At 31.6% G+C, this 25,778-nt stretch overlaps 1 protein-coding gene across 1 annotated transcript; it reads left to right on the top strand.

Annotated features, from left to right (window-relative positions):
- The first annotated feature begins 15,152 nt into the window (after window positions 1-15,152).
- Window positions 15,153-22,165, top strand: LOC133695234 (lysine-specific demethylase JMJ31). Its single transcript, XM_062117128.1, has 15 exons — window positions 15,153-15,445; window positions 15,547-15,624; window positions 15,750-15,833; window positions 15,939-16,109; window positions 16,223-16,291; window positions 16,377-16,503; window positions 16,821-16,893; window positions 17,066-17,182; window positions 18,479-18,598; window positions 18,787-18,805; window positions 19,414-19,489; window positions 19,580-19,896; window positions 20,059-20,174; window positions 20,274-20,367; window positions 21,816-22,165. Exons 1-15 carry the CDS (start codon window positions 15,350-15,352, stop codon window positions 21,882-21,884), a joined length of 1,626 nt encoding a protein of 541 aa, XP_061973112.1. The 5' UTR covers window positions 15,153-15,349; the 3' UTR covers window positions 21,885-22,165.
- Window positions 22,166-25,778: the final 3,613 nt, after the last annotated feature.

The raw sequence follows: 25,778 nt of genomic DNA on the forward strand, positions 1-25,778 counted from the left end.
ATTTTTTGTTATTATTTTGTTTTCGAAGACTATCCACGTTCACACGGAAACGCTGCCTCGCCGCAGCCACGTCAGCGTGGGATCCACGACGCTCAGGAACGCCACGTGGCATCTCGAGATTGTCGGACGGAACGTGATTTCCTCTTACCCTTTTTGGTCCTCGTTTGGTCTCAACGAGGGATTACGAGGGAGGTTTAAACTTTAAAATTTTCTGGGCAACAAGAAGCTCTTTATTAGTCCTTTTCTTTTTTCTTTTTTCTTTTTTCTTTGGGTGTCAATTTTTTAAGAGCTACTTTTGAGGCTTTTTCTTCACTGTGAACTAATATTATTTTGGGCGGCATTTGAATGAATGTCGCTCTAACTTTTGCATGTTCCTTAATGACAAAGGCATCTAATGTGCCGACTACTATTGATTATCTTACCTCTTGGTATTCCTTAAAATCTAAATTAAGTGTTAGGTTGTTTTTATGTGCTCTACTCTTTTTTGTTTTTAACCTCGATATTTGAAAGTTTACGGTTTTCAAATAAATTATTCTGATTTTATTATATCAGAATGTATATAAATATATTTTTGATATTAGTATATTAAAACGATTTAAAAATATAAAAAAATAATATTTTTGAAATACAAAAAAAAATATATGTTACTTAATGTGAATGATCAATACATGCTGTGATGAAGAAATGGTTGGTCTAGTTGTTAAATGAACACTTTTCTTATTTAGCTAACTCCAATTCAATTACATAATAGTAAGACAACGCTGCCCTTGTTCCATGGTGAGATTTTCACTGTGTAATTTCTGGATGAATTTTTAAATTTAAGTAGGAATTTTTAACTTGATATTTTTTAAGTTAATATCAAAATAATTTTAATATATTTTCAGTTAAAAAACACTTTTAAAATCTATTCTACAGTCGATTTTATTCATTTAAGTGTGAAGGAATTTCGCTTGTATAATTAGTCACTGTCCAAACTAACATCTTGCAGGGAAAACCAGAGGTGGATTAGGTGGATTTGAGATCTGGAAGACGACATAAGACCAGTTTTACTTGAGATGACCAATCCTTCGTGGTAGAAACATATAGTTTAAGGTAAGCTTGTAGTATGATAAAAGGAAAGGCATGGAGTAGATCATGTCAGTCTCAGCTATATACTGTATGTCCATCGATTATTGCCCAGCTTTTTTTCATCTCTAATTAAGCGGCCTGCAAAAGGTAGGTGATGGTGTCTTTGGTATCCCAGAAGCTACCTGTCACTCAAGGATGAAAAGGAACCGGTGACTTTGCAGCTCCTCATATCCGGCAAACCTTGTACCAGTCCCCCAACTTTTATTATTCCTCGATCGAGTCCTCCAGCTGCTAATTTCATTAACTAGGTCCCCCATTCATGCACCCTTCTTCATTCAAATCCTTCTATCAAAATAACTGAAGATGGGAGAAAACAACAGGCATGCTTTCCTTACTGGAACACCAGCGAGGAATACCAGTGAAGTTGTATTATAAAACTATTTTAATTATATTTAAAATGGTTCTAACATGTTTCACTGAGAGCGATAGGTGGATATTTTCGCATTTAAGACAGACAAGTTAAAACACAAATGACCAGTACATGCGTTTAATCAACGTTGTCTGCAATTATTTTAGCAGAAGGATTTGATCGAGGAGAGGTATAGGGGACGAAATTGTCAAGATAATAGTCTGGAGACTTGGTTTAAAAACTATATATGGCCGAGGACTGATTCGTGGCCTGCCCAGGAAGAAATCAACTGCTAAATTTCCCAGAACATGATAAACTCAGCAGGATAGTGATAACTTAAGACTTTTCTGCTAATTTGCGTGTGATTATGGCATGCGTGGAGGTGGAGGCGTGGCTAAAACAATGTTACCACAGATACAATTCTTGTATAGTAGTTGATGGTATTAAAAAATATAATCTCATGGCAAGACTGGACCAATGCGAGACGTGGACGGCGTTGATCTGGTAATTCTTGTGCTTGGATTTTATGTCATTAGCGCCGACTTGGTCAGTATAATCCCACTTGGCACCCTGACGAAGTAGAATCTGCTCTACGAAAGTGTGCTCTCTTCGACGAAGGGGCAGTTAATATGAAGTCAGGTCCAATTGCTGCCAAGTCATTCTCGACCATATGATCAATGCATTCAGGGCATGTTTGTCTATATCTTGAATATAGATGTCAAACTCTGCCAGGGAATTCATTTTGAAAATTCAACACGATGATACATGAAAAAAGTATATAGATATTTTATAAAATATGCACAACTTCATAAATATTTCTAACAACTTCGTAAATATTTCTATAAATATTTAATATTCTAGATATTTATATTAAATATCTTATAACTTGAATATTTATAAGATATTTATATAAAATATTTTAGATATTTCTTTACATATTTATCTTAAAAAAGTTTATATATACAGAGATTCATCTCTCTAGATAAAAGGTATGCCATAGCTCATCTCTCTAAACAACATATGTCTAAAAAAACACAAATATGATACAAGATTTAAACAAAGTTTAAGGAATATTTAAGTTGGAGAAAGCACATTGATGATTTTTTTATTGATTTCCAACAGATAACGCCAATTGATGAAGTGTTAAAATTAGAAATATTTATAAGATAAGTTTTTGTAATGGTTGAATCTTAGATTTGTTAAAGTATGTTTGTAAATAGCTCATTTCTTTAATTTTAAGTAAACTTTCTTGACGAATGCTTCTGGATACCTACAAAAAATCCTCTTTTAGGGTGTTTAAGGACCCTTCAATGATAAAGTTAGCAACTTAGTACAAAAAAACAGTGATAAATATGCTTAAAGAACTTTAAATTCTAAGATTTTGGTTGTTATTGTGTTTAATTTATATGTTTTTAATGTAAGAAAAAACATGTATTTTATATAGTAGTTCAAGAGGTATTTATAGCTCTTGAATCTTGTCTTTTTATTGGGTTGAGAGATTGAAGAGTAATTTTACCATGACAATATTTACAAGGAACAAAATATCTCTTACACAAGCATTAATGAGCATAAAGATGCACACCTGGACTCAGGTTTCAACTCGGGCTCAACTTTTTTTTTAGGCTCGGGTATTTCTACATGAGCCTTTAAAAAGAGTTTAGAAATTAGCCAAAAATATTGGCCCCAGAACACTATGGGTTTGGTATAAAAAATGAAAAATCTTGATTTGTTAAAACTAGAAAAAAAATTTTGGTTACCGGAAAAAAAATTTGGTTGATTTACGAAGTTTATTCATGACTTGATTAATCCATCAAAATTCATCAACTCAATTCCAATGAAATTTAAAAAGGTAAAATAATATTATTTTAATAAAATATTTAAATTGAATTTATTTAATAATACACAAATTCACATAACAATCCAGACCCTTTTCAACATAAAATCCAACAACAATGATTTTGAGATCGGCTTTCACTTCAATGGGTTTTCTCTAATTTTATGCCAAAAGTGAGTTGCACTCATTACAGCGAGGTTGTCATTTTCAGGATGTTACCATTTTCCTACACCTGATAGTTCCCTGTTTTGCAAATAGCACCGTTGACAAAAATCCCTCTTGAAATAAATCGTTTGTAAATTTATATCCCTGGCTAATTTTCCTCCGCAGACCGCGTAACAATTTTCTGTTGCAATCCTCTGCCAAGGCTGGAACCAAGAATTTTATGATGAATCAGCTAGTACGTGTTTATTCAACGTTGTCTCCAGTTATTTTATCAGGAGGGCTTAATTGAAGAAAGGTACAAAGAATGCAATTGTAGAGATAATAGTTTGGAGACTTAATTTAAAAACTATATATAGTTGAGGACTGATTCGAGGTCTGCCCGGGAAGCTGTCAAAAGGCCAATTCCAGTGAGTGGGTAATTTGCGTATAGTGATGATTCACTCGGCAGGATAGTGATTACTTCAGACTTTTCTGCTAATTTGCGTATGATGGTATGGCATGCGTGGAGGTGGAGGCCTAGCTAAAACAATTCCTGTATAGTAGTTGGTGGTATTAAAAAATATCATCTCATGGCAAGACTGCACCAATGCGAAATGGGGGCGGCATTGGTCTGGTAATTAATTATCGTGCGTCGATTTTATGTCATTAGGGCGGACGGACTGTGTTGAAGAAGTAGAATATGCTCTACGAAAAGTGTGCCCGCTTCGGCATTTGGCGGCGGTTAATTTAAAGTGAATTGGGATGTTTAATAGTGATTATTTTTAAAGTATTGTTATTTTAGAAATATATTAAAATAATTTTTTTATTTTTTCCCTTATTAAATACATTTGCCAAACCCGTTTGGAACGCAATACTTTGCTTTATGTATTTTTCCAGCCTTTTTTTCTTGCCAATTCTATTATGTCAATGATTTAAAAAATTAACAAGATTTTTATATATTAAATCCATTTAACCATTCAATTTTTGGATCTGATGATAGATTTTATTAGATTTTAAAATTTTGTTTTATTATTTAATTATACAATAAAAAATAAATATTTATAAAATTAAGTATAGATTAAATATTAAAATATTTATTTGAGAATTTGATAATTTTATAAAAAATAAATTAAAATGATTTATAAGAATAGATTTAAAGTCGAGTAAATATTTAAAAAAAAACAATAAATAAGAAAAATTAAAAAAGAGGCCAGCTCTTGTAGATGCACTAGATAATAGGTTAGAACTCCAACTGCTCTGGTCTACAAATCCTCGAGCCCCACGTCTCCAAACGAAAAACATATAAACGGGTAGTTAATGCTTGAGCTTGTACTTTTATATTCTTTGTTTTTGCCTTCCTATCTGCTGCTGGTTGGAGTTTTCTTGGAGTTTGGTTGGAGGAATATTGGGTGGTCTAATCTCATGTAGCATTAGTGAGTAAAGGTGATTATTTTTAGTTTGGTTTGGTTTTTATATAAAAAAATAATTAAATTAAAATTATATTTTAAAAAAACTAAAATTAATTTAAATTTATAGATTTTGGTTCGGTTTGGTTTTTTAGAACAAAAATCAGTTTAAATTGGTTTGACTTGGTTTTTTCTGGTTTTGGTTTAGTTCAGTTCAGTTTTTTTAGTTTCAGGCTAATAAAACTGAACCGGTTGGTTTTTTTAAAATTCTAATTAGTTTTTTTTCATGATTTGATTTTTTTAATTATTTTTTTTTAATTTTCTTAATTTAATTGATTTTTCAGTTTTTTACTCCGTAACATGTCCTTCCAGTCGGCAACATTAGTTGCTGCAATTGAAAAAAAAATGATCATAAAAATTATTGTATAATTTTAACTGAATTTCAGTTTTCTTTTATATCTTTATAAATTATGTTTTTTTATTTTAAATCAAATAAAAAACATTATTCAAGATGTAAAACAGGATAAAAGGTATAATTTATAAAAATACAAAGATAAAATAAAATTCAGGTAAGTATTTCTCTGTAAAGATTACAATCATCGTGATTGATTCGAATCTCATTTTACATGTTTTACTAAAAGAAATCGACGAAAATCAACCCGTTGAGCAGTCTGCTTATGTATCAAATTAAGTTTTAAAATTAAATGAGTGTTTGGAAATTTAGTGGTGATTATTTTTAAAATTAAATGAGTGTTTGGAAATATAGTGGTGATTATTTTTTAAATTTTTTTTCTTGTTAAAAAAATATATTAAAAAAATATTTTTTATTTTATAAAAATTATTTTTAATACCAACATATTAAAATAATTTAAAAACATAAAAAATTATTTTAAAGTAAATGTTTTTAGAAAAATTTACTCTGTTTAAAACGCAATAAAATATAAAAAAAGCTAAGAGACTGGAACTAGTGAAATTAGATGTCATGTCTCGTTCTAGCCTTGCCTCTCCGCGTGGATTCTGAAATCTTATGCCCCGCCAGTCTCGTGATTTTGTCATGGCCTCATCATATTTTAGTTGCCCACTTTCTGGCCACCTTAGCGTGTTTCTTCCACTCGCGTGGAGTGCAAACCCAGCATTCCATGATTCATTCACCGTTTCTTTCTTTCTTTTTCTTTTTTGTTTCCTTATTAAATACATTTGTTTGGATGTTTGGATGCTTGGATGCACTATTCAAGCTTGTCTGGATAGTTCAGTGAGTGGTGGCGACTTCATCGTTATCGTGTGCACCATGTCGTCGTGACCATCTCATTTAAAAATATATAGTTTTTAAAAATTTATGTTTGGATTTGAGATTTTCACTTCATTTAACCCAAGGTTTTATTAACTTGAATTGATATAATAAAAAAAATCACGCATGAACCGGTCAATTCCTCTAAAAGAACCGATGAATATCCACACGGACCACATCTAAAATCAAATGGTGGTGCAACTCATGCAACGCAACCGTTTTAGAATCGTTTCTTGTGGGTCATTGGTTTGAATAAAGTGGTTGGAAATGCTTTTCCTCTGGATGGCATCATGTAAAAAATTCAAATTCTCATAAATCATGATTTTTTTTGTTTCAAATTATTTTATATATATATATATATATTAGATAATTTTAATGTATTAATATCAAAGATAAATTTTAAAAAATAAAAAAATATATTATTTTAATATATATTCCAAACAAAAAACACTCTAAAAAACCCAATTACTCTCTAAGACCACCTTAACTGTCAAATTCTTTCAGCTTTCATGTACGGATTGCTCGTGTATTTTAAGGTTGATGATGAACTATAATGTGCTTCGTTAAAGTCTATGAAATTATCATCATTTTCACTTCCTCGTCCATTATTTTCTAATTCATATGTCGGAAACGAGACAAAAATGATTATAACTATTATATTCATAACTGTAATTGTAAACAAATTTAAGACCATGTTTGGAGTGCGGTTGCAGTTATTTTTTAAAGTGTTTTTCGTACTGAAATATGATATTTTTTAATTTTTTAAAAATTATTTTTAAAATCAGTGTATTAAAACATCCAAAACATATAAAAATAATAATTTTTAATTAAAAAAATTAAATTTTTAAAAATACAGGTATAACCTTGTTTGTTTTCTAATACATACTAAATGATTTAGGATGAATTCATAATAATTGACACTATTCACTCAACAAACAAAATATCATGGATTGCTTGGTCAAAACAATGCGGTTTTTTTCTCTTTTTCTAAATGTCTCTTGATTTTTTTCAATTCAATGATCGAACTTGAATGTCATCAAAAGTTACATGGACAGTATTTTATGTGTTATGATTTGTTTCTCTTTACATGCTTTCACAAGTGCAAATATATTAAAATTTGGTTTCTGATTTGAGTTTTTACATTGATTAGAGGTTGTATTGAGATTAAAAATACCTTGAGATATTTTTAGATACAAATATATTAAAATTTGTTTATTTTATAGTATCAAAACTCAAACTCTAATATGTTGATTGGAAAATGAATCAATGAAGAACACATTTAAGGGGAAAACAAAGCAGGGGTGAGAAAAAAATTAAAAAATTGATTAAACTGATAAAATTGGAAAATAAATAACAAAAAAAACCGAACTGTGAAAAAAACTAATTTAAAATTTTGAAAAAACTGACCGGTTCGGTTCGGTTTCATAAGTTTGAAACAAAAAAAACTGAACCAAACTCAAACCGAAAAAAACCCAAGCCAAATAGGAAAAAACCGAGCAAAACAAATTTGAATCGATTTTTGTCCTATAAAACCGAACCAAACTGAAACCAGTCGATTTGAACCAGTTTTAATTTTTTTAAAAAAAATTCAATTTGGTTATTTAAAAAAAAATAAACCGAACTAAAAATAATCACCCTCTAACTCTGTTTGTTTTAATGTTTTTTTAAAAAACAAAACCAGATGTATAGGCATGGCCTTTCAGGCAAAGACACGTTTGGGTTTTTTCTTCTTATCTAAGTGCATGAGTTTGGTCTAACCATACAACTTATCTTTATTTTATTTTATTTTATTTTATTTTTCACTGGCATACTCTCCCTGGTATTTTAAATTGTCTGGTTTAACTTTTTGATAAAAATATTTCTGTAATCTAGTTTCTATTGAAATCTGGATTTACATGTTGTATTTGCATGACATGTTTTTATCAATAAAAACTATATGTATTTAAAGATAAGATATAACCTCCAGGATAAATAGAGGAAAACATTTAAAATGAAAATGATTGTTAAAATAGCTGTATGTATATTAGTCTTTTATTTATTGTTATTTTCAGAACGATCAATTTCATATTTAATTTTTAATAAGTGATAACAATTATTTTTTCATGATTTTTCATTACATTTATTTTTAAATTATTTTTATTAAATGCGGAAATTATCTTTTATTCATCAATTAAAAAAATCTATCAACACTGGAAAATACATCCATGACACTGACATATTTTTCTTTTACCTTTAAAAATGAATTTGGAATCTCACTCACAGCACAACGTGAATACATTGACTAATTTTATCACAAAGCAATTGAAATGTTAAAAATTATGGTTGAGATTTATGAATAGTAATTTTGTTGGTTGTATTTTAAAATGTGGTTGTAGTTGTTTTTTAAAATATTTTTTATTTAGAAATGAATTAAAATATTTTTTTTATTTTTTTAAAATTATTTTTAATATTAGCGCATCAAATTAGTTTGAAAACACAAAAAAAATATTAATTTAAAGTAAAAAAATTTTAAAGTTTTTTTAAAATATTTTTGAAACGTAAAAACAAACAATATTTTATGAAACTCAGTTAATAAAACATGTAAAAATTAATTTACAAAAACTACATTTTAAACTTAATTTATTAGTATATCTCGTTGAATAAAAAGCAATTTAATATATTACCAAGTATCTTATTGAATTTGTTGCATCACAAATATAAAAGTTAAAGATAAACAAACGCACCTCACTCTCTCCCGGGATGCAAACATGGAGCGCATACTAACATCCTCATTGAATATACACACACACACGCGCGCGCGCACACACACACACACACACAAGGGCGGAGCCAGGAATTTTTTTTATCCTGTGCTATTAAATAAATATATAAATACTTTTTAAGATTGATTATTAATTCATGTACATGAATTTTTGAAGTTAACAGTAAAGTTTTAATTCAAATACACTACCCAAAATATTAAAAAATAAATTTAAAAGTACATAAAATTAAAGCGAAAGTAAAAATAAACTCACTATTAAAGTTACATCCCTTGATGTTTTGTGGAATATAATTAATCTATAATCGAATCTGAATCGATATTGTAACAACCCCTCAACCGGGATAAAATAACAATCTCATGTCAACTGAAAAACAAAGTAATTAAATTTTTTTCCTCTTTCATTTCCTCCTTCCTTCACTTGATTCTTCCCTAGATTAGTGTTTTATAAGCTGAACTTTGTAAGTTTACGAGGTTATTCTTTCACTTTTTTTATTTTTTTCCTTAGATTTTTTTTTATGTTTTTCCCTTACTTTTTTCTATTTCTCTCTCGCCTTTTCTTTTTTTTATTTTTTTATTCTGTCTCTGCCCAGTCGGCAACATATAAAAGAAAGGAGGAGCTGATTTGTTTTATTTTTTAATGGCAAATAACCATTTTACTCTTAATGAGTCATCTTGCTTTTATTTTACGGTCTTTTTTTTTTGTCAGCAATACCAAGCTCCATTCATTCTAAAATTTTAACCAGATTTTATTCAACATATTTTAAGATCCCTCATAAAATTTCAGCTCGATCTGATGGTCGGATTGAAAATTACGTCTAATAACGTAAAACTGGTCAAATTGTGATTTTTCATTAAATTTCTAAATTTCTCCAAAAATTATGAAATTTTAACCCAAGCTAAAGCATCATATTAAAAGGTTCCATGCAAATTTTCAAATTTTTTTTATAATTTAATTGAAAATTACGAATTTTTTTTACATAAAACTAATTAAAAAATATTGATAAAATCTTGACCTGAGCTAAAGCCCAACCCAGCCTTTGCCATACCTCCGCCTATGTGTGTGTGTATGTGTATGTGTGTGTGTATATATATATATATATATAAGAAATTGATATTACAAAAAAAAAAAAAAAATTAGAAAGAGAGAGAGATCCAATGTCTTGTCCGAACACACACACCTTTATATATTTATCCCCAAGACTTCCATGTTGCACCACCGGGCACAAATGAATCTTACCCATGCAGAGCTACCAGTTTTTTCGCCAAATTTTTTTTTTTTTTTGCGTGCACTTTCTATACGGTACAATAAACACTGCAACTAATAGCTGGCATTAATGTTTCCACCAATAAGATCACTCTACTCTTCATACACTAACATGACCAAAATATATAAATATATTAATCACAAGATAAAAAGGGTGGGGTGAATGCAGCTAATTCAGACCAAATATAAGAGCTATGAACAAATACAAGCTTATTCAAAAACTTCATATAAGTTCATAGACAAAACATCTACTTTCTTTCATGTTCTCCTATTATTTCCTCCTTGTTATGCATTATTTTTCATTCTATATTTATTAATTTAAATATCAAAGAATTCTATGTTCCAATAAAAAAACTTGTTTTTCAAAAAATCATAATGCCAACGACAAAAACCTACATTTAAACCCATCACATTCCAATTCAAAACACAGTTATAGAAAAAATAATTGAATCATGAAGTTTTGATGATTTCATCATAAATAAACTAAATATACCCGTGAAATATATAAGCTAAAGAATTAGTGTCTGTTTGAAAGTGTGGTTGCAGTTACTTTTCAAAATGTTTTTCACTTGTAAATATATCAAAATTATTATTTTTATTTTTTAAAAATTATTTTTAATATCAGCACGTTAAAATGATCTAAAAATATTAAAATATATATTAATTTAAAACAAATAAAAAATAAAATTTAATTTAATTTTTTTTAAAAATATTTTTAAAATATAAAAATAAATATTAATTACAGCTAGCTAATTGAATATACTTGAGTCGGGGAGGACACCAATCACATGGTATTACAAAAACAAAATTCTTATCCATGACTATTTCATAAAATACATGAATCCCGCGTCCAGATATTTGATAAAAATATCCCTAAATTTAAGAGTCGTAACATGTATTAGCAAGGTTTTATTATTAAATATCAAATATATTATATCACCTTGACAAAAATCTACATGTCAAGACTATAAAGACCTGTGCTTTGCACAAAAGGGATATTTTTTTTTCACGTAACAATACAGATTATATGCTGGTAAATTCAATCCTGTCGTGTTCTTAAAACATAGGTCAATCCCTAGTCAGTATTGTACCTTACTAGGTGGTCTGTGCAACGTGTACATGCCAATTTAGATTTTAATCACATACAAAAATTAATGTCCAGACACCACTAGTATTTTTTTAAAAATAATAAAAATTTAAAATTCAAGTTATTGACATGATTATATTCAAATAAATATTATTAAATTAATAGTATGATTAAAAAAATCAATAGTAAATAAAGTGAGAATAAAAAAGTAATAATTATTCATAGAAAAATAAGGTGTTAATATCATCTCATACTTATATTTAATTAATTAATTTAACTTAATTAAAAAATATAAAAAAAACTAAATTTAATAGAGAATGACAAATAAATTTTTTTAAGATAACTCGAGTCATTCTCAAGAGTAGTAAAAAATCCTATAAAAAAAAAACTGGACTTGATATCTAAACAAATAATTGTTGAGGTATGAAAATGAAACAACATGAGATTAAAAAAACAAGCAAGCCATGAAAGTGTTAAATATAAATTAATTTTTCAAACTTGCAACCCATGAAATCCTAAACTCGAGTTCAATTAAGAAACTCAATTTTCAACTAATTTAATGTTAAAGCATTAAATAAAAAAATATCCAATTCAAAAAATTTGTCAAGGCACAAAAAAATAGCAATTAAAAAAATGATAATTAAATTTAATAAAAAAAATTCAATTTTAAAATTATTTTATTGTAAATAAATATCAATCAGAATAATGAGAATCAAATCTAATAAGTAAAAAACTAAAAAGGGATGTCATTGAAAAAAATCTAATTTTATCAATTATTTTAAATAAAATAAATACTAATTAATCAAAAGAACTATGATTAAATATGTAGGGAAAAAAATTAAAGGATTGATTTTAAAATTTGAAGGGTTAAGTGTGGAAAGCAATAAGAGATAGAGAAAAAAGTAAAAAAAAAATCAAAGTTTGGCTAGTCATGCACTTATCACTGTAATAAAAAGGGACGTTGTGATGAATCAAACGCACCATAAAAGCCATTATTTGACATACAAACGACATCTCATATGCTGCCTGAAGGAAGCATGGACAACCAGCATGGTGCTGCATGCAACTAGAAATATGATTGAATCTCGTTAACCACCTAGATATTTTTTTACTATATGGAAAAATTCAATTGCTTGAATTTTTCAATTCAAAATCGCTAGGCTATAACTCTAGAATCAGGATATAATTTTCCCAAGCCTGCATGTATATTCCAGTGGGCGATGTGTTGAGCCGAAAAACATGACCGAAATTGAACCTATAGAAAGAGCAGCATAACGTATTTGGTATTTGAATCTATGCCGATAAAACTGATTTTTCATCATTTCGTGTTGTGCAGAATCTCTTATTTTTTAAAGTTTATTCCAACATAAAATCCTTGTAAATTACTCCACCAGCCCATTCAATTTCTCTAACTATGTTTGTTTTTGTGATAAAAAAATTTATTTTTTTATTTTAAGTTTTTTTTATAATTCTGAATTATACAGCATAATAATATCAAAAATATATTTAAAAAATTATTATTTTAATATATTTTAAAATAAAAAATACTTTAACAAATAATCACTATTTTGCCGAATAATTTATATATTATTTAAGTAAATTTTTTTTCCCATCCCGACGAGCGAGGCCCACAGACCCCAAATGGAAACCGAGTGGAAGTGGTCCCCACTGTTTGATTTTTCGAACTTGAAAGCGCGCGAGTTTCGGACTAATCATCATTTAAAAAGGAAAGCTGGGGTCCAGGCCTTTATTTATTTTTTTTCTCATTTGAAATCAATCTTTCCCCTAATCATAGTCTCCTCCTCCCAGCTTGATTTATGCTTTTTAACGGTGGCCCAAGGGCCAAAAAGGGGAAAATCTTTTTTTTTGTTAGAGGGTATATTTATAATTGCTTTGCATCAAAATAATTTAAAAATATTAGAAATATATTAATTTAAAGTAAAAAAGTAATTTTTTTTATTTTTTATTTTTTTTTAAATACAAAAACAAACACAACTGGCAAGTGAAATCCATGCTGTTATATTCGAACGTGTCCCTCTTGATTACTCATTAAACGGGTCTACATGCCAGTAGTTTTCGTTAGGTGAAACGCTTTTACTCCTCGACTGATGAGAGTTGGTAAATGATTCTCATGATGCATTATTTAGATTGGGACTCGAACGTAACCCTCTTAATTTTGTACATACATCAACACAAGTCATAAATCTATAATTAATTATTAAGTGTCTGTCCATGAGTGTTTGTTAGCTCAATAATTATATACATGATGGTACTACTACGGGTGTCTTTAATATTATAATAGTTTTTACAGTTGCAGTTTTTTAAAATTAGGTTTTAAAAAAACTATAAAGTGTAGCTTTCTCAAATACAAGTTTGAGATAAAAACAAATTTAAAAAATAAAAATAAAATTTAAAAATATCTTTAACCAATGTCCCACCATGATATTAAAAACAGCCTTGAATCAAATTTATTGTTTTTTTTTTATAATTTCATTAAAAAATACATTAAAAATGACCTATTATCACCGCAAGGAGTAGTTGAATGTTTATTATGAATGATTATTTTTTAGATTGAGATAATTGTAATAATTATTTTTAAAAGTATAATTTACTTAAAAATATATTAAAATAATATATATTTTTAAAAAATTTATTCTTAATATTAACAAATAAAAATAATCTAAATACATAAATTTTTTTTTTGATTTGAAATAAAAAAAATAAAATTTAATAAATTCGATGGTTGGTATGAGATGCCTATCCAAACTCCAAGATGGGATAGAAATTAATGGATCCCTTTCTCTGGTTGTTGGTTTGGCACGTAGAAGCTGAATATATTAATTGCGCACTTGGGCTATGTAACGTTCAAAATCCTATTCTCGATACCAGGACCCAAAATAAGCAAGAACTGAGAAAACTGGCTGGATCAACACGCATTTCAAGGGCCTGTGCCGTTTGACCGTATTTTTTTAGAAATTTTAAATTTTTTTTTTTTTATCATTTTGATATTAAAAATAAAATAAAATAAAAATATAGTATTTCCATTCTCTTCAAAAAGAAAAAAAAACAATAATCAGTAACTTTGCTAGAATTTCAAATACCCATATCAAAACTAAAAGGGAGACTCGTTTTGTAAGGATAATTTAGACTTGTAAGGGTATTTATTTTAGTTTTTTGTGTTTAAAAATTATAATTGGGTACAATTTAACTATATACAAAACTCAATTATAAAACCTAATTTTCTTGATTTTTTAGGTGTGTTAATAAATTTTATATCCAAACCTCAATCTCCACCTCTAAAACAAATAAACACGAGCGCATCTCTTAAAACAGAATAAAAAAACTATTACGATCATCAAACAATTTTTACAATTGCTTGAAGATATTATAATTGCAGTGTTATCAAATTACAAAATATTAAATTTTATTTATTTATTATATCCTAATTATCTAATAATTAAGCTGGTTGCTAATACTATTGTGTACTTACGATTTTAAAAACACATTGTCAGTTTTTGAAGGTAAATAAATATTATTCACTTAGTAACAAGTCAATGATTAAAAAATGTTAAATAGATTTATTTAATAAACTATAAAATTATTTTAATTTAGCCAATTGCTCGGTAAAATGAACAATCGAGTATAATTTTAATAAACTATAAGAAGCCACTCTTTCATTTTTCTCAAAGAAAAAAACAACCTCCACTGTCCTAGAGTTCACAGAAACTGGGCTTGGAAACCAAGGCTTCAATGCCCGATGATCCAGTAATTTAGGTCACTGTTGGCCCAGAAACACTTGGCACTGATAAAAACCACGAAAACTTTTAAATTACACAATCAACCCTTGCACCCTTACCAAACTACCGCCTTATATTCCCGTAAGTAACAACTGGCACGTTTCCCTTCCCGGCGCAGGAATATTTCGTATAACCGGTCATACTGGATCCAATAATCCTGACTCGGCGACCCACACTCACTCACTGTCTTTGAAGTTTGAAGTTCGTACCTCAAACTCGACGTTCCCAGTTCTCACTCCCTTACCTCTCTCATAGCTGCCGCAAACAATAAAAAAAGAAGAAGAAAATAACATGGAAGAGTCTTTACAATTACAAATCCAAAGATTCGAACAGCTCCCTTCTCCCACAGAATTCGCGTCTCAACTCGAATCCAAAAACGTCCCCGCTGTAATTCAATTCCTTCACCACATCTCCTTTTTTTCAGAGCTTTCCATCGATGCTATTTTGTCTAGTAGAGCTTACCTATTTTATATTTCTTTGCTCGAAAGGTTTTTAATGGATGCATTAAGGACTGGAAAGCTTTCGTCAAGTGGAATCCGGCTAATGGCGGCCTCGATCACTTGCAGGTTACTTCGTACTGTATTATTTGAGAATTACTATTATTACTATTACTATTACTACTACTACTATTATTATTTAATGTAGGAACTGAACTTATGATTGATTTTTATGTTAATTAATTGAAATTTAGGAACGGGTAGGATCATCTACTGTGGAAGCTATGCTATCTAAAACTGCACCTGTGTTTTATGGCGATATTAGAAGCCATGAAAGGGTAATTTTTGTGCCAGTTTCTTATTCGAGTAATAATCGTATATTGGAGCTTTTAAGAGTTTCCTTCCTCTTATTACTATATGTTTTTTTTCCTTTCCTGTTGTAGGTTCAGTTACCGTTTTCCACGTTTATTGATTTTTGCAAGCAAAGTATGCGAAACACGGACAGTAGTGGTGGTTCTTTGTTGCAATCAGAAAGGCATCATGATGCTGTTACTGATGTAGATCAGGAAAGTATGCTTTCCGGTGATGTTCCTCAGCAAATTTATCTAGCACAGGTTGGAACTTTGCGGATTCTAGATATTGAATGCTGTTTTTCTTGTTTAATGCTTTTGAGTCTGTGTGATATTGAGTTAGTACTAGGGTGAAAATTGTAATTGTCTGTGTCCAGGTGCCGATAATGAATAGCGAGGATCGAGAGAGGGTTCAACTTGAAGGTCTTAGGGAAGACATTCAAACGGTTTGTGCATTTCTTTCTTCACCCCGTTGCCGTTTAGTCTAATGATCTCCATGGTTAACTAGTTACTGTTGATTGATTTTCGCAGCCTGCTTTTTTGGAAACAAAAGAACTAGCTTCTATCAATTTGTGGATGAATAATGCTCAATCTAGATCAAGCACCCACTATGATCCACATCATAACGTGCTATGTGTAGTTGCTGGCAGCAAACAAGGTTCCGTCTCTCTCTCTCTCTCCCCCCCTTCTTGTCCATTCTACAACTATAGCGACTTTCTCTCTTTAGCTGCAAGTTATAGATTCATGGCAATGCTAATAGCCCTTGTCAGGATTCTATTATTTGTAAAGAAACTACAAATTCTTTTCCAATCTTGCATGCTAATGCTTTCTTCCTGCACACTTAGTTCCATGTCATGCTTGTTCTTTGAACCGTTGCCTATGTCGGGTCTAGACAGTTCCCTTTAGCAATTTATTTATAAGTTAGAGCTTGCTTCTTTTGTTTTTCTGTTTTGTTCAAATACTTCTTCGTTGCAGTTGTCTTATGGCCGCCCTCTGCAAGTCCATTTTTATACCCAATGCCTGTATATGGGGAGGCCTCAAACCACAGGTATGCCACTTTTTTGTGAGCAACAACAAATTAATTTCTGTTCCCCCTCAGTTTTGTAAGAGTATGAAAATGTAGTGCCTGTAAAGTTTGTTTAGCCACTGGAAATTTGGAACTGCTTTCTTTTTATAATTATCCTTTTGTAATTGCCAACTTGTCTTCTTCTGGCTGGCAGTTCTATTGCTCTGGAAAACCCTGACTTCTCATTGTATCCGAGAGCAAAATGCTCCATGGACTACTCTCAGAAGGTTATTCTTCATGCAGGTGATGCCCTTTTCATTCCTGAAGGCTGGTAAGGTTTAAAATATAATGATGCTTATGAGAAAATTCCCTTTATTAGGAACCTTCTTCGTGTAGTTCTAGACTATAATGCCAAGCTTCTGATATTGTTCTTACCTTTATTCAAGTTTGGTATTGACTTTTTGTTTTACTTCTTTAACAAGCTACAAGAAATCTGAGATGTTATTTTGCTTTCTTTCATGCATTTTGTTCTGTGTTGTATCACGGATGTATCCGTAAATTTTATTGCGTAGTCATCACAAAAGGTGGTAGTGTTGATCAAGAGATTGATGAATTCTTATGGTGGAGAATGGGGAATTAGGAGTTATGGTTGATCTTGGGGAGGAAAGCATAAAAAGATAAAGATTTTTGGTGGCTGTTGTTTTGCTGTTGAATTCTGTAAACACTTGCAGGAATTGAGACCTGAAGGCGACATAAAGAAAATGATCCATAACCAAAAGTAACTGAATTAACCTAAGACTTCCCAAACATAGGAAGTAAACCTAAGACTTCCAGAACATAGTAAGTAAAAATTTAAAAATAAACCAACAGCTTTCTAATTTAAGAAACCTTAAAAAAAGACTTATTATTGTCCAGGAAAGACTTCCAAAATATGAAATTGATGTAAGTCTTAACTTATTGGATCACTATCCCTCTGCTCCTAGAAAAATTGGTTGCTTTGTTCATCATCTTGTCTGATATGTGTGAGGACAAATAGAAGCTATTTATTTTTCAGCAGCAAATATGAAGTGGGTTTTATGCATGTTTGTTCAGAACTGAGGGGCATTAATGCTAACTAGTATAGCTGAGTCTCCTTCATGCATCCTTTCACACCTTCAGGTCATTTCTCCATTTTAGTTTCAAAATTGTTGATCTTCTCTCTACCTTAGAGCCTTTTGGTTGCAGTATTGTACTTCTTGCTATCTCTATCGGCTGTCCTGTCCATGCAATAATTTGTTTTAGGAGTCTTTCTTTTTAAATTATCCATGACTGACATTGACATGGCCTTTTATGCTTTGTACCATCAACTATTCCCTTCTCCTACCATGGTTTTTTTCGTGATGCAATAGCCAACAAAGAATCAATTATGTAACTGTCTAATGCTGCAAACATCATTTCCAAATTTAACCGTTTCTCTTTTACTGTGTTTTGCTACTCAGAACCTTACTAAAATGGTTCTCTGATTCTACTGCTCTTTATGTATGCAAACTTATTACACCACTATTAAGACACTAGACTTATTTCTTGGACTCAACCTCACTTTTGGTATTTAGTCAGGTGAGATGACTGTTGTCTCCAATTGCTACAGGTTCCACCAAGTAGACAGTGATGATTTGACCATTGCTGTGAACTTTTGGTGGCGGTCCAACATAATGTCTAACATGTTAGAACACATGGATGCTTATTATTTGCGAAGAATATTAAGAAGGTACTCTTGATTCATTATGTCTTATAATGTTATAATGTTTCATCTGTTTCTCCTTTGGTCCCCATTTTTTCCCTGTGTAACTGTTTCAGTTTGGTGTTGGTAATGCAGTTTAAGCTAACTTGATTTAGTGATTTTGTTTTGCTCTAACATGTTTTATTGGCTCGTCAAATCAATGCTATAAATTCAAGATTGATGGACAAAGAAATGGTATGTCCTTCTCCTTGATACGTCAGATGTTGCAATAATGCTTATTCCTAGTGGAGGCCCTTTTCTCTTGTTTTTGGGCTCTGCAAAATGTTTATTCTGTTAGCTTGTGCCCATTAGATTTACATGATTTCTTTTACCATGTATAATTCCTTTGTGAGACTTCCTTAGGTTTGCAGCATTCTTCATCAGCCACACTTCTATAGCACAAAAAACATTTGCAGTGGAAGGACAGAACTGTTTCTACAAATTAATGGTTGAGGAGCTCTTTATGTCTGAGCTTTGAAAAGTTCGAGGGCCACTAACAGATAAAATTGTGAACATAACTTTTTTGAGGCTTTCAGAAAGTTTGTCATTGTTTGTAGACGAAGAAGCTTTGAAATCACAAGTCTCCACCAAAACTTTTCAGTAATTTATGACAATTGATGCTCAAATAATATCATGGAGTCTGTTTACTAAAGAGTACCCATTAATGAAATTTTCAAAATTGTTTCATCCACTAACTTTGGGGAGTCTACTGTCCTGTTTCTTTTCCTTCATGCATCTTGTTTCGAGTTACAAGTGTATTGTCAACCATTTCAACATGTATATTATATTTAAAATTAGGACAGAACCAAGTACTCCCCAAGGCTTCTCACGGCACAGAGAAACTGAAGAGCACATGTGAGCTGCTCAGTAATGGAGCAGGTCAGTTCTGATAATTATACCACTAGGTTTTCTTCACCCAGCTTATTTCCCATGTCTTTCTGTAGACTGATCTTGATAATTTTGTACCAGATCATGGTTGTTGTGACTTGAACCCGGCATGCAAGAAACAGGGTTTACAAGGGAAGGACCTTAAGTTGCATGAATTGGAACCGTTTTCTCTCCAGGCCCTTCATGAACTTGTTTCTGTAGTTCATGACCGTGTTAACATCACCGACCAAAGTCAATGCATTCAATCAACTCCACCAAATGATTCTAAAGTCAGTGTGAAACATGAATGCGATAAAACTTTGACAAGTAAATTATTTTTCCTAGAGGATGATCCAGTTGCTAAAATTCTTTGGACCTTTGATCCAAGCACTCTCCAGAATGTCCTCCTTGCCATGGCAGTGAGTATGCACCCCCTTATAAAGCTCCCATAGGTGGATGGAATTCTTATTAAAACTGTAGGAAATACCCGGCTACCACAAAATAAGCTCCAACAATACATAGATTACACACCATCCCACCTTTTTCTTCAATAGTTTTTCATGTCATCTAACTCTTTTCAGCACAATTTTCCAAGAACCCTGGAGGCTCTGATACTGCACTTGCTTTCACCAGTAGGAGCAGAGGTACTTACAAGGAAGTTTGATGAGGTTGATCAACATACAACAGAAGATGATCGGTATCTGTCAAATTCATGAAGATTTTTTTTCTTGAAAGGAAAGAAGAAGACACCTATAATCTTTGTATTTACTCAACCATTTATCATTTTTTATTTCAGTAACAAATTCTACCAAGGCTTTTATGGTGCATTTGATGACCAATTTGCTGCAATGGATGCAATCCTTAATGGAAAGGAATTATTTGCTCTCCAGGTAATGTTATTTTTCTTCATGAAAATGCCTGGCAGAACTACATAAATTGCATATTTTATCATATATATTTATGATTTCATAAGGTATGGTATTTAGGTACTTATGTTTGCATGTGAAATCCATTTTGCTTTAGGTTCACTAATTTATTTACTACTTTTATGGAGTGAGGAATAATATTGCTTGAGTGCTAGAGCATCCAATCGAAAAAGCTGAAAGGTAGGATTGCTTCCAAATTCTCTATCCTAGGATCTCACTTCCAAGGCCTATAATTCGGTAATGGCCTAACAGGCCTAACTTGTGGTCAATCAACATAACAGTGAAATGCAACAAGTTACAACCAAAACAACTTAATATAGTAGGTAGAGAGTGTCTCATACTACATTTTAACTTATGCTAATATATTAAAATGCCATTAACATCACAGTCTCTGTTTGATTTGAATTGTGTTTTCAAAGGAGAAATCATGACATGTGATCTTCTAAGTTTGGAGCATTCTTTCACAAGCATTACTGTAATTGGCCCAATCTCAACAAAGTATCATATTTGAAGTTTAATTGGGTAAAGTATACATTTCTACTAGCTACTCACCATGAAAGTTTCTTTTGGAGTTGTTATATTCCAGTTTGATGTAGATTCCATTTTGATTTGTCAGTGGCCTCATGCTATGAAGCATTTTTTCTGCATGATTTTATTGCATCCTGCAAATGATGAAGCTCTTCCAGATTTGGAATTGGGTGATGGAGTTCACGTAGCACGCATAGGTTAGAAAATTAGCGTGAAAACATTTTTTTCTTTGCACTTAGCCAGGATCCTTTTAAGACGAAAAAAAGAAAAAGAAAAAACAGAGAGAGGGCAATGGACCCTGAAATCCATGTTTCTTACCCATTCTTCGGTATCAGTGAAAAAAAGTCCCTATCGAGTTCTTCTCAGTAAAACTTTGCATGGTGAGCTAGTGCGGTGCCATGTTAGTATTGCCATGCATGATCATTGCATTCACAGATTAGATTCTCTGGGTCTGGATTTGTATTCTTTTTCGAATTAAAAGCTGTACTGGCTGAATCCAACTCGATTTGGATTCTACTCTCATTATAGTTTTCTGATCCAGTTCAACTTTGACCACATTGATTTTTTCCCAAATGAGCAGTCTTTTTAAAGTTATTCATGGCCTTTGTTTTCTTTTTGGTTCTTTGCATTTTCCAATCTCCATCCAAACGAACTTTTATATGCATTATTATTTAGCAGCATCGTCATCTTTTCCTTTGATTCATATGCGAGTGACAATAAAGTCTTCCAAGCACGCCTACAGATAAATTAATACATTCTAAAAGTCTCCCTCTCTGCTGAAACAGAATTGATTGTTAAAGATGGGGATTATATTGAGCAACTCTAATGCATTGGACTAATGAGAACTTTGGATCTGAATTTGACATATTATTTTCGTGTCGCAGGCATTTAAAGATTCTCTGGATAAATTCTTGGGAGTGAACATTGACGTTCCCAAACCATCAATTAGATGATAAGCCATGCAGTGATGCAACTTCGTGAAAGAATCGGTCCCACCTGCAGTATTAAAAGAGTCGAGCAAAGCATTTCCATAGAAGAAGCTTTCTGTCATAATCGGTACTTTTACATGCGAGTCATCCATGCTGCAGAAATATAAATGATTGCCAAGTTTGAATAGTGCCGCATATGTCACAGCTTTCAATATGCCATGCTATCCCAAGTAATTTGACTCTAATGATACTCTTCCAACAGATAAATTTTTTGTATAATGTATAGTCTGAATTTTGAAACTTCATGTCCCTGTCTTAAATGGTGTTCCATCAAGAACGCATAAGCAGATGGCATCAACAGCAATATCTTACCTAAATAACGACTTTCGTCTTAATATCAGAGCAAAACTGGAGAAAGTGTCGTATATCTGGACAATAATCTGACATCATGTATGATTAATCCAGCCAACAAGCATCTCAGCAGTTAACACAAACCAGAAGAAAAGGTAATGTAACCATATAGTTGCAACACAACTCGCTTGCCAAGGTAATGTAACCATATAGTTGCAACACAACTCGCTTGCCTGGTTCTCTCACCTTTTGTCGTTTCTTTATTACGATCGTATTGCTGAGACTTGGTCTAAATTTACGAGGGGATTATAAAGAGAACGCGGTTACATGGAAGTGTATTTTTCGTTTATTTTTTTTTAATTTATTGCTGGAGGGGTTGTGTGGAAAAGAGTGTGTTGCATGGGGATTTGCAGCAGGAGGAGTAAAGAGGAAAAAGCATGGAAAAAGAAGGCTTTGGTAATTATTAGGGCCGGAAGGAAGAAAAGAGGGAAAAGGAGGGTTTGTTAAGATTAGATTCCCTGATGGAAGATGACATGTGCAAGGATGTTGAGAGAGGAAAAGGGAAGAGGTAATGGAAGAGAAGCTTTTGGTTTGTCTGGTTGTGCAGCAGAGGGATATAAAAAAGATGCAGTCTTTTTCTGTAGGCAAATGGCATGTATTGTACCTTAACCCTGCATCTTACATTTATACTTTCTAAAAGCTTGGATATACCATACAACACCCACCACCTCTACTTTTTATTAAATAAATCCCTTTACACCCCCCTTCTTCTCCTAGTGAATATACAAAGTTATGGTAACAAGAATTTGCCCCATTCTCCTAGCGATCGAATATACAAGGTTATGGCTCGTAACTTGCGGTTCTTCTGCGGCGGTTGAGTGCGTGGTTTCAGCCGCATTTCCAATCAGTTGCAGCTTGTGTTATTCTTGGCATCATACTAATTAAACCACTCGATTTTCCAAACAGATGCTCCAAGATAAAGACAGAAATGCAGTTGCAGCTTGTGTTATTCTTGGCATCATACTAATTAAACCACTCGATTTTCCAAACAGATGCTCCAAGATAAAGACAGAAATGCAGTTGCAGCTTGTGTTATTCTTGGCATCATACTAATTAAACCACTCGAGTGGACGTCATGTAAATCAGTTTATACGTGATTCTTCCAATCATTAACATTGAAAATTTGCCTGAACTGATCGATCCGAGTGGTCAAGCATGAGATCAACTGGTGGGTCATGGAAACAAAGGAGAGAAAAATGATTGGAATGTTAATGATGTTGGTTAAGCTGCCAATCAAAGGCTCTATCATGGGGACGCGCACCGAAATTGATAAAGGGAGCCAAGGAGGTCATCGAAGAAAAGAAGACTCAACGAAGATATGTAATTCAAAGTTGTATTGAGTGTCTTTTGCATAACCGTTGACATTTTCTCTCTTTCGTTTTCTCTTCTCTTCTCTTCTTTTTATCTTTTGGTCTAGTACACCACTATATATGTCTCGGACCACTACCACACTCGCACAAATACACATACACCATCAACTTAGTAGCCTTTTTTTTACTCACGCTTGTAGCAGGTTTTACATCCATGTATCCACACCTCTCTTTAGAAAAGACTACATTTCTTTGATATTATCACAAAAGAAAAAAAAATCCCCAGTACCCATAGAGTGATGATTGACGAAAAAGAAATTCTTGGAAACTGCTCATATCTCTTGAATCCTTGATGGGAATTTGATAGAAGAGAGAAGAAAAAAAGGGAATTGCCTGAAATTTCTGTAGTGACACTACCCTATGCCCCCACTGCTTATGCTATGGTCTCATCAAGGTTCAAGGATTCCCATTTTAGCATAGTTTATGTAAACATATGAAAACTGGTAAGTGACTCATTCAAAAACATTATCGACCCCCTCAGAGCTAGGCAGTTGGATTTTTTTTTATCCCATTGTAAAATAAAAGGTCTAGCTATAAGCCTATGAGTTGCCACAAACATTCTATGTTATCTGGAAAAAACTTATTTTTTTTGGTTTAAAGGAGAAAAGAATACTAGTACTGCCAGGCTAGATTTTAAAACATTAGTCGCTAATATAGATTGTATTGAGCTACAGAAGGCCCCTTCGGGTTAGCTGTCGAATTTGAAATTGCTGGTCTCATTTGGACAAAAGCTGAACGGAGTTTTATTCATTGCAATCTTTTCATTCGGCGTGTAATTACAGGACGCCGAAACCCGTCACCGGCAGAAAAGGGGTATTAGAATTACTTTCACCTAATGCTTAGTTGGTTTTTAAAATAATATTTTTTAATTTTTAATTTTATTTTTAATATTAAAATAATATAAAAATATAAAAAATAATTAAAAAAATCAATTTCTTTTTAAAACTCCAATTGAAATGTTGTCCAAATATACTGTTTGTTTTTGCATTATAACTTATTTTTTTAAATGTTTTTTCTAAAAGATTTTAAATTAATATATTTTTAAGTATTTTTAATTGATTTTAATGCAGTGTATTAATAAATAAATAAATAAAAATATAAAAAATAAAATTTTGATATATTTTCAAATGAAAAACACCTTTAAAAAACACTATTTATTATAACACCAAACACAGACTAGGAACTAGAATAAAAATAAAGAGTAAAAATTCAATATACATGAGATGAGGTATGATTTTATATATATATATATATATATATATATATATATATATATAGATTATGTTATTGTGAATTTGTATAGAAAAAGTGCTAACAGACATCTACATTATTTTATGTTACAGGAAATCATATATATACAAATAGAAATCAATCAACATCTCTACAAATACAAATACCTCGACACCCTTTTTTCTACCTCCAATGGAAAGAAAGAAAAGAGAAAAAACTCTGTATCCTAATAAAAGTCATGCTGAGGCGATTGGCTTTATATGCTACTTGTTTTGTTTATTTATTCCACTGGATCAGTTCTCCGACAGGAGGGAATGGCCGAATTTGACCAAATCTTGATAGCAGCAGAAGCAGCCATTAATGTCTCTCTTTTTTCTTCTTCTTTTTAACGAATCATCAAGTTTAACGTGCCTAAATTCTATAAACCGAGAGACGATTGTGCCATTAAGTATATCTATGGCCATGTAGATTAGCTAAAATTGAATCCGAAGGAAATATTATTCTTAATTTCTCCAAATTAATCACGAGAATTATTGCAAGAAACTTGAAGGAGACATCTGAAAAATGACCACTGGGCTATCGATCACTGTCTACTGGGTGGGGGATAAAGGACACATTCGTCAATTTCTTGGGTACAAGGCAAGGCCCCCCACCGACAATATGCATGCTTTCCTCATCTGCTACTTCTTGATGATGCAGTACCGTCTTCCTGCTCCATAATATTATGTTCCAGAACATCTCCTCCTCTTAAAGCTTAAACCCCTCCATTTTTCATGCACTGTTTTTTACTGGTAATGGAGGGTGGGATCGTAATTCCCATTCCTTGCACATACAAAGTGTCGTCTTCTTCTCACCTGGGGGCCTGGAACCTCCATATATGCTGCCGTTAGCATTATCCATCGTTAAC

The sequence above is a fragment of the Populus nigra genome, chromosome 5 (genome assembly GCF_951802175.1).
Source record: "Populus nigra chromosome 5, ddPopNigr1.1, whole genome shotgun sequence".
NCBI lineage: Eukaryota > Viridiplantae > Streptophyta > Magnoliopsida > Malpighiales > Salicaceae > Populus > Populus nigra.

Coding starts and splice junctions, on each gene's coding strand:
- LOC133695234 (XM_062117128.1), top strand. CDS start 15,350: ATGGAAGAGTCTTTACAATTACAAATCCAAAGATTCGAACAGCTCCCT. Junction 15,446..15,546: donor AATCCAAAAACGTCCCCGCT/GTAATTCAATTC, acceptor TTTGCTCGAAAG/GTTTTTAATGGATGCATTAA. Junction 16,894..17,065: donor GGGGAGGCCTCAAACCACAG/GTATGCCACTTT, acceptor TCTGGCTGGCAG/TTCTATTGCTCTGGAAAACC.